We start from the raw sequence: 13,056 nt of genomic DNA on the forward strand, positions 1-13,056 counted from the left end.
TCAGTCACCACCAGGTTTCACTTCATACTGTTAACAGCGCCTTGATAATGTGTACCATTGCTGGCAGAGAAGGACAAGGGAGAAATAATTCTCTTTCTAAGGAGTCTGGACAACTTTATTAATACACTGAAGCAGCTCATCTTAACTTGGCAAGTACAGCACTGTTATTCTTTCAATTAATAAGATAGGAGCAGAAAGAAATCCTTGCCCAGGCATAAGAATGGATAAACCTCCCCCCAACACATTCCCAGGGAACTGCCATCAGACTCAGTGCAATTCCAAGCCACAAATCACATCATATCCAGGTAGAAGCTTTGCCTGGCCACGTGGTGGTATTGGCGTGTCCACAGAAGTTCAGTTAGCACTCAGTAATAGCTCGCATTTCCATGGCACACGAAGGTGCGCAAAGCCCTATTCCCAGAACCACCCTGGTAAGAGGTAGGGGGGCCAAGTATTAGTGCCCCCATTTTAGAAATGAGCAAAGGGGGGCTGTGAGATGGAAGGTGACTTGCCAAAGATGGCAAAGCGAATAAGTAAGCACATGAGGTAGGATTCAAAGTCAGGTCTCCTTACTCTATATCCAGCACCTTCTCCCACACCTGGCTGCCTCTGGGGGCTGGTATTTATAGTCTAATCTAAGGTTCACAAAATGCTCTACATGAATTCTCCCATTTGACCAACCTGATATCCCTGAGAGAGGTATTAGGGGTATTCTCCCCAATTTTACAGATAATGAAACTGAGGCTTAGGGTGGTTGATATGTGTCCATGGGCACAGAACTAGTAAATACTGGAGGATGATGCCACCCTTCATCTCTCCTGGTTCCAAATGTGCTACCCCCCCCCCCTCCTTTCAGCTATATCTGGCTCCATAGAAATGGTCTTTGCTTAATGACTACAGTCATAAAGAAAAAAGACCAAGAAAAAATAAGGAGGAAATGTCTAGAGTTCTGGGGAAAGCTTTCAGAGTAATGACCTCTATGGAAGAAAATGCAGGAAAATGCAATTGACAAGGGCCATTGACTCTGTGGGAGACTGGAAGGAAAGGAGTCAGGAACAGCTTCAAGGGAAAGAGGCTAGGGCAAGAAGGATGAGAAAAGATGATGATACCCCCCGCCCCCAGAACTCGCTTGGACTTATTTGAGGTTAATAAAGAGGGAAAGGGAGGGGACACAGTCAATTACCATCTATGGAGCAGAAAAACTAAAAATAGCTTCCAGAAAATTTGGAGAGAAAACAACAGGCATAGGTCTATGGCAAAGGGAGCCCTAGGCATGGCCAGCAAAGGATGAGGCAAAAAGCACAAGTAACAAAGAGAAAGGCTCTAAACCCTCAAGATAAAGCTAGAGTTCTACTACAAGTAAACACCAACAGCTAATATTTTAGTAGAAAGCATCACACTAAAAGGAAACAAAATAAGGTGGATAGAACATTGGACTTGGGAGACAGGAAGACCTGGGTTCAAATTCTGCCTCAGACACTGTGTGACTGGGTAAATTATTCACCACTCTGTGACTTAGTTTCCCTATCTATAAAATAAAAAGTTTGGACTAAACAAACTGAGTGTCCTCTAGCTCTGAATCTATGATCTTATAAACAGGGTCCAGTTCTCGTCTTCCCTACCAAGGAATAGTAGGACCTTATTTTACATGGACTCTACATATGTGAATTTAGGTATACATAATCAGCAATCAAAAAATAAAGACAGAAAATACATAAAAGTTTTTAATAACATGCTAAATCTGAGTCATTTGGCAGAAAATCTGGCAGCAGCTCACCCAATCACATTCATTCCCATTCTGAGAAGTGTTAGTGAGAGTCATCACACTATTTTGTGCCAAACATTAGCTCCTGCATCAATATTTGTCTGGAGTTCTCTTTCTTGTAACAAGTTGTGTCTTCATCAGAGCAGGGCTTCTCCTTGTTTCATTAATGCTATTTCGTTATTAATAACGGTCTCAGAATACAAGAGTAGTGATGTTGGGAGCTCTGATAATCCTAAGAAAAGTGCCTAGATATGTATGTATAAGAAATATTCAAGTAAGGAGTTTCACCATTACACATAATTTTCAACTTACACGGAAGGTCTTGGAACACATGGGTCACATAAAACAAAGTCGTATTGTATATTTTCCTTTCATTGCAATCTAAAGCTCTTTGGTTATATTCGAGACCATCCCAGTCCACCATATTCCATAACAACAGAAAGATGAAATGTGAGCAAGCTGATATGCTTATCAACAGAAGCAAAATGAAAAAAAAAATAAAATAAACAAACTCTACAGGAGATTCGGGCCCCCCAAAAAAGGCCCCATGAAGTCAGAAGAGCAGCGATTGGTGCTTTTGAGAAACATACAAATGGTCATTAGGCAAATACAGGAGGAAAAAATGGAAAGGAAAAACCCAAGCTGAATGCCTTAGACCAACAGATTGAAGGAGTCTGCAATAATTTTTCAGTGGATATGGAAAGTTACAAAAGGGAGGTCCAGAATGGTCTGATTCCTGTGTCACTGACACTAGCACTGCACAGACATGGAAAGTACTGAGGAATTCTCTGAGTGTGCTACACTTGAAGAATTGGAGTCCAAATGAATCACACACTGAGTGGCAAAGGCATGAATTCAATCCTTTGCAGAATTTCAGTGAAATAAAACAAACAAACAAAAAAAAAGTTTCATGATCAAAAATCTGTTACCCTAAGAACTACATATCCCAAGAACCCACTGACTTCCTATCATTACGTACTTCCTGTAGACAAAGGATAAAGGGTATGGGCTTTGGAGGCTCCCTCTCTCTGATGTAGAATCAGCATTGATGGTGGAGAGTGGGGTTGACTAAAAAATGGCTAACCAGCCATGGGCATGTGGTCTTTATTTTGAATCTTCTTTATTCCATGATTTCTGATTATCATTAATAAATATCTTAAAATATTATTATTGAGATTTAATTTTAACTTTTACATTGAAAAGATATTTTATTTAACTAATTAAAAAAATAGCTGGTCCTAGTCCTCCCCAACAGGCTGAGATATTATTTCTTCCCACAACAACAAAAAAGAGAAATAAGTGAATAGACTTAGGAATAAACTTGTTTTCCCAACTATTTTACTGACCATAAGAGCTACTAACAAAAGTAAAAAGGGACTGGGGAACTCACTTCCACCATTATGGAGGGCAAGTAGGTCTTAACAGTGACTTAAAGAGGGTATAGGAAGTCAAGTAACTGATAATAATAATAATAATAATAATAATAATAATAATAAGGGGCAGGGAAAGAAAAGCATCTACTCTTCAGGTTATATGAGAAAACAAATATTCTTTGGGGAGGAAATGGAGGACTTCAAATTAAAAACAAAGTAGAAAAAAGGTGAGAAAAGGAGTATTCTTCTCCATGACAAGAAGGTAAAAAGTAGAAGAAGATGCTGAAGAGTAGGATGGAAACCATCAAGCACTTGATGCCGAGTAATGAGCTTGAAGTTCTTACTGTAGAGGAGCATGTTGGATCAGCATGTTATAGAGATGCTATATATATATGAAGAGGAAACTGATTCATTGTCCATTGCTTAGAGAATGGATGAACAAGTTTAAGTACATAGTTGTAATTGAATATCATTGCTCCATAAGAAATGAAGAAAAGGATTTAGAAAATCTAGAAGGACTTACATGAACTGATGCAAAGTAAAGTAAACAGAACCAGAAAAATAAAGTAGACAGAAACAGAAACACTATATAATTATCAACTGTGAAGGACTAAACTATTATCAGCAAAGCAAGTTTCCAAAATAGCTCTAAAGAACTTGAGATGAAAAAAGCTCTTCACAGTCAAAGAAGGACCTGTTAAAGTCTGAGTACAGATCAAAGCAGACCATCTTCCACTTTACTTCCTTCATGAGATTTTTATTGTATATAATGATATGTGTCTTCTATAATGACATGAGCAATATGGAATATGTGAAAGTACAGGTATAACCTATATCAGAATATTAACTGTCTCAGGGAAAGGGGAGTGAGAGAGCGAGAGAAAATCTGAATTTAAAAGTTTTAGAAAACAATTTTCAAAAGTTGCTTCCAACCCAGAGACAGGAAGTCCTGGGTTTAAATCTGACCTCAGACACTTCCCAGCTGTGTGACCCTGGGCAAGTCACTTAACCCCCATTCCATTGCCTATCCCTTACTGCTCTTCGGCCTTAGAAGCAATACACAGTATTGATTCTAAGATGGAAGGTAAGGGTTTATATAGAAAATTGTTTCTACTGAAAAATTAAAAAAGGAAAAATAATTCAAAAAGAAATATACATTAAGAGCCATGTCCAATGGTAACACAAGATGAGAAGGCAAGGAAAGGAGTTATGACCTGCAGCTCTGAAGAAATTGCTCAGATCCATCTAAAATAGATACTGCCAAAAAAAATAAATAAATGAAATAAAATAAAATAAAAATAAAATTAGGGTTAAATATTTAAAATAATAATAATAATATAGATACTGCCCATTACTTCTATGAACTGGAACTTCATGAAAGTAGGTACTCCCTTCAGTGGTAGAGGCTCACGAGCCATTCTCATCATCTCATGTGATGCTTGTCTGGGTCCCTCCTAGATCCTCCATCATGGATCTGTCCAAAGGAGTGAATGCTTTCCTCTTAGTCTTCAGAATTTCATGAGTACCACTTTTGCCCTCAGATTGTGCTTCTGTGATCCAGTGCTCTCTCTAAACTGCCAGCTCATCGGTTTGATGCTAAGTACTGCACATAAGTCATCTTTGGTAAGAGGCTACATCCTACTTAACACCCACCATGTGTCTTTCCACTGCCCTTTGAGTCACCTGCAATTTTGATTCTTTAATGATTATGAGATTCTATGAATCAGAACCATCGAACACTCCCAGGAGATTATTGTAGTTAAGATGATGGATTGCAGAGGGGGACTTTTTGATCAAGGGACTATTACAAGGACTATGCCATCTCTTATGTATGACCCAACCTCCCCTCTTCACCTTAAGTCAGTTCTGGACCCAGAGATCACTTGTCCTTCTAAGTAAATAAACCAGCACAGACAGCATCTGTTTAATGGTAGAACGCATCAGCAGCTGGGAGGAAAGAGACCATCTAATTCTCCATTTCTATGAAAATTCTGGTTTCCCTGAAAACTAACAATTTAATTATTTTATGATTCTAGGCAACTAGAGTCCAGGTTAATTTGTAACACTGGGTCAGACACTGAAAGTAAGTAGCCAGAGGCAGTATCCATATTTACTGATACAAGTCACTGTGGCCAAGACATTTTACCCAACTTAAAATGTATTAATTAAATAGAACTATAATAAAATGGACCACAGGAGTAGTGACCTTTGGTTAGATATAATGGTGATTGTCCGCAGCGGGCCATTCGGCAACAGTGAAATGTAAGCCTATGGTTTACTCTGGAAGTTGTTCTTTTGTCAATTAATCATGTCTGACTTTTCATGATACCATTTGGGTTTGGGGTAGGGTTTTTTGGCAAAGGCACTGGAGGGGTTTGCCATTTCTCACTCTAACTCATCTTACAGGGGAATAACTGAAGCAAACAGGATTAAATGGCTTGTCCAGGGTTACACAGCTAGTGTCTGAGACTGGATTTGAACTTGGGTTCTCTTGACCCCAGGGATAGTGCCCTTGTCTTCAAAATATGAGACAATAAATCAATAGGACTCCCCTGATGGTAGTAACAATCTTAAAAAAGCATCTGTTAAACCAAAAAACAGTATGGAAGAAAATACAGTTTCTAAGAGAAGTAGAATCATGTCAAGGCTCCTCTCCTTTGTGTCTATTATTTTCCTTCTTGGGGCTTTCTTTAGTCTGGTTCTCTTGGCCTTGAATCAAATATTTCCCTGGGGTATACCTTCTTAAGTTAAAAAGTGAAACAGGGATTTGTCAAAGTCCCAAAATTTACCCAACCATATGCATGCATGAACACATCTTCTGACAAGGAAACATACGTGATCCCTGTTGGGAAATATTCAGATCTGCTCTGCCTAAATGTAGAACCCCCATCCAGCCCAGAAGTGTCAGTGTGCTCTGAAACGTCAAGTTATCTGGCTTGGGCTAAAAAGATGAATTGTCAAAACCAAATTCTTAAGAGGCACTTCTGCTACTCTAAAAGATATGGGCAATCCTATAAACTAGAACTTTATACTGTAAAAGCCTATAGCTGAGATCATAGGCAAGGCTTTGTTTTTATCCCCAGCACAAAGAAAGTGCCTCAATCGATCAATAGATTCCTGTGGGATTGCAGAATGTCGAGCTCAGAGATCACCTACTTCATCCTTTTCATTTTTTGGATGAGGCAACTGAGTCCTGGAAACATTCATAAATACTTGGTGGTTGACTGATTGCTCAAGATCTAAACATTCCCAATGAGCCAGATTGAAAGTGGTAAAGGCAGGACTCAAATTCAGGACCTCTGACTCCAAATGAGATGCTATTTCTGCTGGCAGCTAGCGCAGAGGATTGAGCCCTGGACTTTGAGTCAGGAGGATTCATCTTCATGAGTTCAAATCTGGCCTCAGAGACTTACTAGCTATGTGACTCTAGAAAAGTCAATCCTGTTTGCCTCCTATAAAATGAGCTGAGGAGGAAATGGTAAACCATTCTGCTGCACTCAGGCTAGAGAACTTTACTCTGGTGAGAGGCAATGACCACAACAAGCTAATTAATTCATCCTTGGGCAGGAGTTTACAATCTTCTTACCCCCAAAAGAGTTAAAGGTCTCTAGGATTCCAAATGGCATTTCTTAGATCAGCATGACAACCATAACAGGCACAGGCATAAACATAATAACAAGGACAAAAGAAGAAGAAGAAAAGCTTGTATCCCTTACTGTCAAAATGCCTTTCCTGAGATGAGAATTGGAAATGGGAAGCAAGAAACCTACTAAACACATTTTCTCCTCTGGCTATTGAGGCTGGCAGGATGGGATCCCACCTCAGCCCTGCCCAACTGGCGCTCTCCTCATTGACGTAAGTGTTTCTCATGACTAGCCTTCACAGCAGAAACCAGTCCAAGATCATATTGAAACTGTAATTAAAAAATGTTTGATAGTCTCGGGCCGGGCAGGTTTGAAAGGAGTCAGCCTTATTGCTGCCTTCTACCAGGGTCCTCAAATAGCAGTCCGACTAGCTGGGGATTTTTCATTTTAGAAGAGGTTTGGGCTGGGCTAAGTACGACCCTGCAGCCATCTGAGATAAGGAATAAAAAAATAAAGAAACTCAGGATAGAGGAATGATTTCCAAATGAAAATTCATCACTTCAGTTGTTCCACATGAGGCAAACTTGAATCCAAAATGAATGAGTGTGATCTGGCCCAAGATTAGCTAAAGAAAAGTCTTTAGAGTATCTGGCCAAGTTCAGAAGTCCATAACAAAACCCAAAATCCAAAAGAAATTAGCAATACCATTTTGTAGTTTTTGTTCTGTTACACTAAGGAAATACCTGAGAAATTCAGCAAAACCTCAGTCTACCTAATCATAATTAAAAACCGTGCCACATGAGGACTCACTCGTAGCCTCTCACCTTTTGTTCGACCTTCAGAAACTGGGCCAGCTCTTCCACGGTCAAGTGGTCCTTCTTGTCACTGTAGTTCAAGAGAAGCAAGTACAGGTCCCGTCTCAGAGACATCATTTTGTAAAAAACACAGAACTCTTCAAACGTCAGAGTCCCCTGATTCTCATCAGTGTCGGCTTCCTGAAACGGGGAATAAAAACAGACCAGTGAGGAGAAAGGATGATCTGGTTGGGACTGAGCCAAAGCACACACCTTCAGGAGGATGCTGAGCCTGGGAACGAGGGTGAAAGGGCTCCTCTATTTCATCAGCTTCTGAAGGAAAGACAGATTTGAAATGGAAGGGCGGGGGAATGGGGAGGAAGTGGTCAGAGTCCTTCGTTAACAGCCTAGGATTGCGGGGGTCTTAATGCTCTCCTTCCATGGACAAGATTGAAGTTTCCATAGGGAATGGTTTCGCTTTGTTTACAGTGTTTTGTGGAAAACCACGTAAACTCATTCACAAAGATATTAAATGTCAGAGGTGGATTTTGAACCCAGTTCTTTGGACTCCAAAGCCAGTGGGTTTTTGCTTTTTTCATTCTTCTTTGGGGATCTCATTTTTCAATCAGAAATTTTTATAATGAAATAAAAATTAGCCTTCGCCTGTGTAAGAAAGAATCTTCTGTATTCTGTTCCAAGTGGCCTTCGGTCAAAGCTATAACCAATACAAGGTAACCAGGGCTTTGTCCCTGGGTGTGACCATCTGGAGGGGAAGCCTGTTTCCTCCCAAAGGCAACCTCCATCTCCAGGTCCAGCTCTAGTCCTTTGCTGACCCATGGCGCCACAAGGCACAGCTGCCAAGGTTCCCAACATCCAGGGTCTACCTTAATCAACTAGGAGGCAGAGCAAATAAAAGGATTGGCTTCTGAGACGAAAAGACTCAGATCCCAAAGCTGACTGGCTGTATGGCCCTGGTGAAGTCTCTCTGTCTCTCTCTGCCTCCGTTTTATCATCTTTAAAAGTGAACTCAGTGGCCTCTAAGGTCAGGATCTACCATCTCTAAATTCAGGCCATTCTGGCCGCTCAGTCCCTGTGGGAACCCTCAGAGGCAGACAACCCCTTCTCCCAGAGCAATCGTTGATACTGGTGGATTATTCTATGCAACCCTACTGCCCACCTCCCTAGTCTGAATCGGAACCCGGCAGAAGTCCTCATTCTTCTTCCCACAGGACAGGCTGAATCAGAGCACACAGAAAATAGTTTTGAAGAACTTGTAAATGGATCACTTACATCAAATTGCTTATCTTCTCAAGGAAGGAGGAGGAGGAGGAGGAGAAAATGAGGAACTCAATATTTTTGTAATGAATGCTAAATCTTTTTTTAACCCTTACTTCCTGTGTTAGAATCAATCATCTGTATTGGTTCCAAGGCAGAAGAGCAGAAGGGCTAAGCAATGGGGGTTAAGTGACTTGCCCAGGATCACACAGCAAGGAAGTATCTGAGGCCAGATTTGAAACCAGGACCTGACTCTCAATCCACTGAGCTACCCAGCTGCCCCTTTTTTTTTCAATTTTAAAAGAACCAGGTCACTATCTGCCACCATCAACAATGACAACTAAAAAAATGAGCATTTTGTGATGGGTTCTCAATTGAAATGGGGGACAAAATATGGAATTTCTGAAAGCTTTGGGGTACAAAAAAGGTTTCCTTATCACGTAGTCAAAAACAAACAAGCCCTTGGAGAAGGACTTCCATCGCTGTAGAGTCTTACACGAGGCTGGCTGTTAATATCAACACCTATTTTTTTTTTTTTGGCCAATAGCCTATGAAGGAATTTGAGTCAAGTCCACTTGATAAATGGGGGTAGTCATGCTCTAAATCCTGGAAGCTGGGTCTGCCGGCCATCTCTCTGCTAAGGTTCTTCCCTCCCACTCCAAAAAATGATTTTGTACATGACAACAGCCCAAATGCAGCCAGAATGCAGATCACACGTTGTGTGCTCTCGGGGAAGGAGACCGAACCTGGGCCAAGATGCTCTGATGCTTCCCTGACAGATTAGACACTTGAAAACCGTAAGGTCTCACAAAATCTTGTTCAGAAAAGTGGGCACGGAGAGCAGCGGCCCCTTTCCATAGCTGAGGGGCTGTCATGGAAGAAGCTTAGATTCAGCCTGCTCAGCCGCAGAGGAAAGAGCTAGCTGCCATGGGAAGATGACCCAGGGAAGCAGATTGGGGATGGCAAAGCTTCTCAGACACTGGAGCTGACCGGAAGGGAAGTGGGCAGCCCCAAGAGAAGTTTGATCTCATAGCCAAGGCTGGACGGGCACCTCTCAAGCATACTGTGACTGGGATGCTCATTTGGGTGGCCGCAATCCTCACGGGCATTCAGAATGAGGCAAGACCACCATATTCATTTCCCTTTCATGGACGGCCAACGAAGGGAAAAAATTAAAACATCATTCAGCAGCAGGCTGATATTGCTGGAGAGAAAAAGGGAAAGGATTCCAATTTCTCCAACAAAGGACTCCTCTGTCCTGGAGAGGTTAATCAATGGGGGGTGCTCCAGGTGTGGGAATGCTCTCTAGCAATGCAGATAAGCAACTCACCTGGAGCTTCTGGTCTAAGAGACTCTCTTGAGGTTCGAAGAAGTTAAATGACTTGCCTAAAGCCACACAGCCAGCATATATGAAAGACAAGACTTAAGTCCAGGTCCTTCCCAGTGCAACTCCTATGCCTCATATACATGGATATACCTTAGCTCCTCGAGTGATCCCATACCAATAGCCTCATGTCTTCCTCTTTCACAACAGGGTTTACCTGAAACATTTGCCGGACTTTTCGGCGGGGCAGGTTCACATTGAGTTTATGCATCAGTTGGTGGATCTCTTCGATATTCAATAAGCCATCCCCATTCTTGTCAGCCTCTTCAAAGGTCTGCTTCACCCATGTGCAGCCCAAGTCAAGGAAATACTCGTCCAAACTCCCAGAGAGAAAGAAGAGTCCAGACAGTCCTTGACTTGCCTCTGCTCTGCTAACTGAGATCCAATTCACACCTGCCACACTCCACCAATCACACCCAGGTTATTACTTATGGCATCTCCGGCAGGGAGCGGGCAGTCACCCAGTTCATTTTCTCGATTGCTCTGGAGTCTAAGGGTCTGGGCATCCAGCTCCCAGCCTCAAGTGTCTTCTCTCCATGCTCCAGTCTCGCTCCAAGCTTACTCCCTCTCTGGCTCCTTCCTCAAGCCCAACGTCCCACCCAAAGGTCTCTCCAACCCGTGGCCTTCAGGCACAACTTCTCTCTAAGGGGTTGCTTCAGTCTCCCTCTCCCATTTCTCATATGGCAAGACCTCTCTCCAAAGGTTCTCCTAAATCAATTGATTAAAGAATAAATGCACAATAAATGTATTTTAAATGAATTAAATTAAACGAAGTTGATGGGACTACCCTTTGAAATGGCTTTAAACATGTCCCCATATTTTTCTGGAGCCCAAGGAATGATTTATCAATGCTTACATTGTAATCAATTATGGCATTTGTAGTCATTCAATACGTTTAAGTTAAAATGGAGCACTTGGTCAGGAAAACAGCCTTTCTAGAATAACATTGGGATCCTGAATGCAAGGCCAAAAACTGTGATGAGTTTCCTGTCTTCCCAAGCCTTCGGGGGGCCCGGCTTCTTTTCCTTTAGACCCCTGTAGATTTTCTAGACCATGCTGCTTCCTCTTCTCTTGCTATGGTGGATTTGCATCCCAAACTGCCATTTCTTGCCCCAGGGACTCTGGGCAAATTGCTTGATCTCTTTGGACCTCAATTTGCTAATCTATAAAATGAGAGGGGCTGGACTGAAGGGTTTTGGCCCATCCCTTCTGGTTCCAGATCCTATGATGGTAGAATGTCTAAGCATAAAGATTTGGTTTAAAACACACACACGCACGCATCCACACATAATTCTTCTTTCTAGCAATAGCCTACATATTGGAAGAATCAATTGCAAGCTGAGCGTTTGGAGATCAGAACGCTATTCTTCAAGATTAAAAAGGCATGAACTTCGGAGAAAGCACCGAGTCAATTATTCACATTGCACATGCCCAGCAAATCCAGAAGGGAAAAGCATTCTTCTGGCCACATGCAACGGAGAAGAGTTAAGATGAATAAAAGGAATGAAGAGCAGTTCTACTTCCTAGCCTGAAACTGGGAAGCCAAGTGAAAAACCCAGTGGGAGTGTTGATATCAAAGACGCTTTCATTCAGCGCACTGGGGAACACAATTCACCCAACGTTTACCAAATGCCTACTGGGTACAAGGCAGGACTCTGGGTACTAAAGGACACAAAAAACGGAAAAACCAGCACAGGCACTGGTCATAGGGAGCTCACAGCCCGAACAAGGAAAAGAAAAGCCCCTCAAAAAGGTGCCGGAAAAAAATATGAGAAGGGTGATTATAATAGCTTACATTATAAGTATTATATGTTAACAAAATATATAATATATTAATAATTACATATTGGTATAATGTTTTATTACTATTATTTTACTTTATCATAATAACAAACCTGAAAATTAGGTGCTATCATTATCATCCCCATTTTAGAGAAGAGGCAACTAAAGAAGGGAGAGGTTAAGGGACTTATTCAGGGTCACACAACTAGTAAGTGACCAAGACTGAATCTGAACTCAGGTCTTCCTGACTTTGGTTGCATTCTGGCACCATGCTGCTCTCACTAGGGGAAGTAGCTTTCAGCCAGGCCCATCCATGAAACAAGGCTTCATGGAATCACTGATCCCTGCTGTAGAACTTGAAGGGGAGGATTTCAATTGACTAAGAGATGTGGAAGGAGTGTACTCCACACAGGAGGGACAGTTGACATGACTCACACAGGCAATAAATAGGCTAAGATCAGGGGAAAAATTAGTAATCAACTTTCTATGGAATGTGAAATGCTTGAAAAGGACTAATATGGAATAAGGCTGAGAAAGGAGGTAGGAGCCAGAGGGAGGAGAGCTTTGAATGTCAGACCAAGGAATTTATTCCTATTCATTTCTTTTCCAGCAAGGTATATAGTATCATTTTTGCTTGGTTCAATGCAAATATGACTACATGGAAACACTATATTATGTTTTTTTAAACCCTTACCTTCTGTCTTAGAATCAATACTGTTTATTGGTTCCAAGACAGGAGAATGATAAGGGCTAGGCAATGGGGTTAAGTGACTCACCCAGGGTCACACAGTTAGGAAGTATCTGGGTTCAGATTTGAATCCAGGACCACCTGTCTCTATGCCTGATTGTCAATCCACTGAGCCACTGAGCTGCCCCCATATTACATTTTGATCTAAAGAATTTTCTTACCAGTTAAGATAGAGTCTTCTCTCCTATGTCCAATATCTATTTGCCATTGAAATTCTAAGTCTTGTGTGGAATTTCTGAATGAAAGAATCTAAACTGATTCTCTTCAGTTAATGTAATTAACTCTGTGTTCAATCAGGGACTTCACAGAGTCATGATAGCATACGTTAAAGTCTGGGGAAATTATGGCGAC

The 13,056-nt window shown here is 41.5% G+C and overlaps 1 protein-coding gene across 1 annotated transcript in view; it reads right to left on the minus strand.

The window, feature by feature from the left end:
* Positions 1 to 13,056, minus strand: part of PLCH1 (phospholipase C eta 1) — a 232,135-nt gene that overhangs the window by 69,891 nt on the left and 149,188 nt on the right. Inside the window, exons 5-6 of the mRNA XM_056808478.1 lie at positions 10,333 to 10,462; positions 7,547 to 7,717 (exon numbers count right to left, since the gene is read on the minus strand). Of these exons, the coding sequence (XP_056664456.1) occupies positions 7,547 to 7,717; positions 10,333 to 10,462 (301 nt within the window). The remainder of the gene's footprint in view (positions 1 to 7,546; positions 7,718 to 10,332; positions 10,463 to 13,056) is intronic.

This window comes from Monodelphis domestica, chromosome 8 (assembly GCF_027887165.1).
Source record: "Monodelphis domestica isolate mMonDom1 chromosome 8, mMonDom1.pri, whole genome shotgun sequence".
Classification (NCBI taxonomy): domain Eukaryota; kingdom Metazoa; phylum Chordata; class Mammalia; order Didelphimorphia; family Didelphidae; genus Monodelphis; species Monodelphis domestica.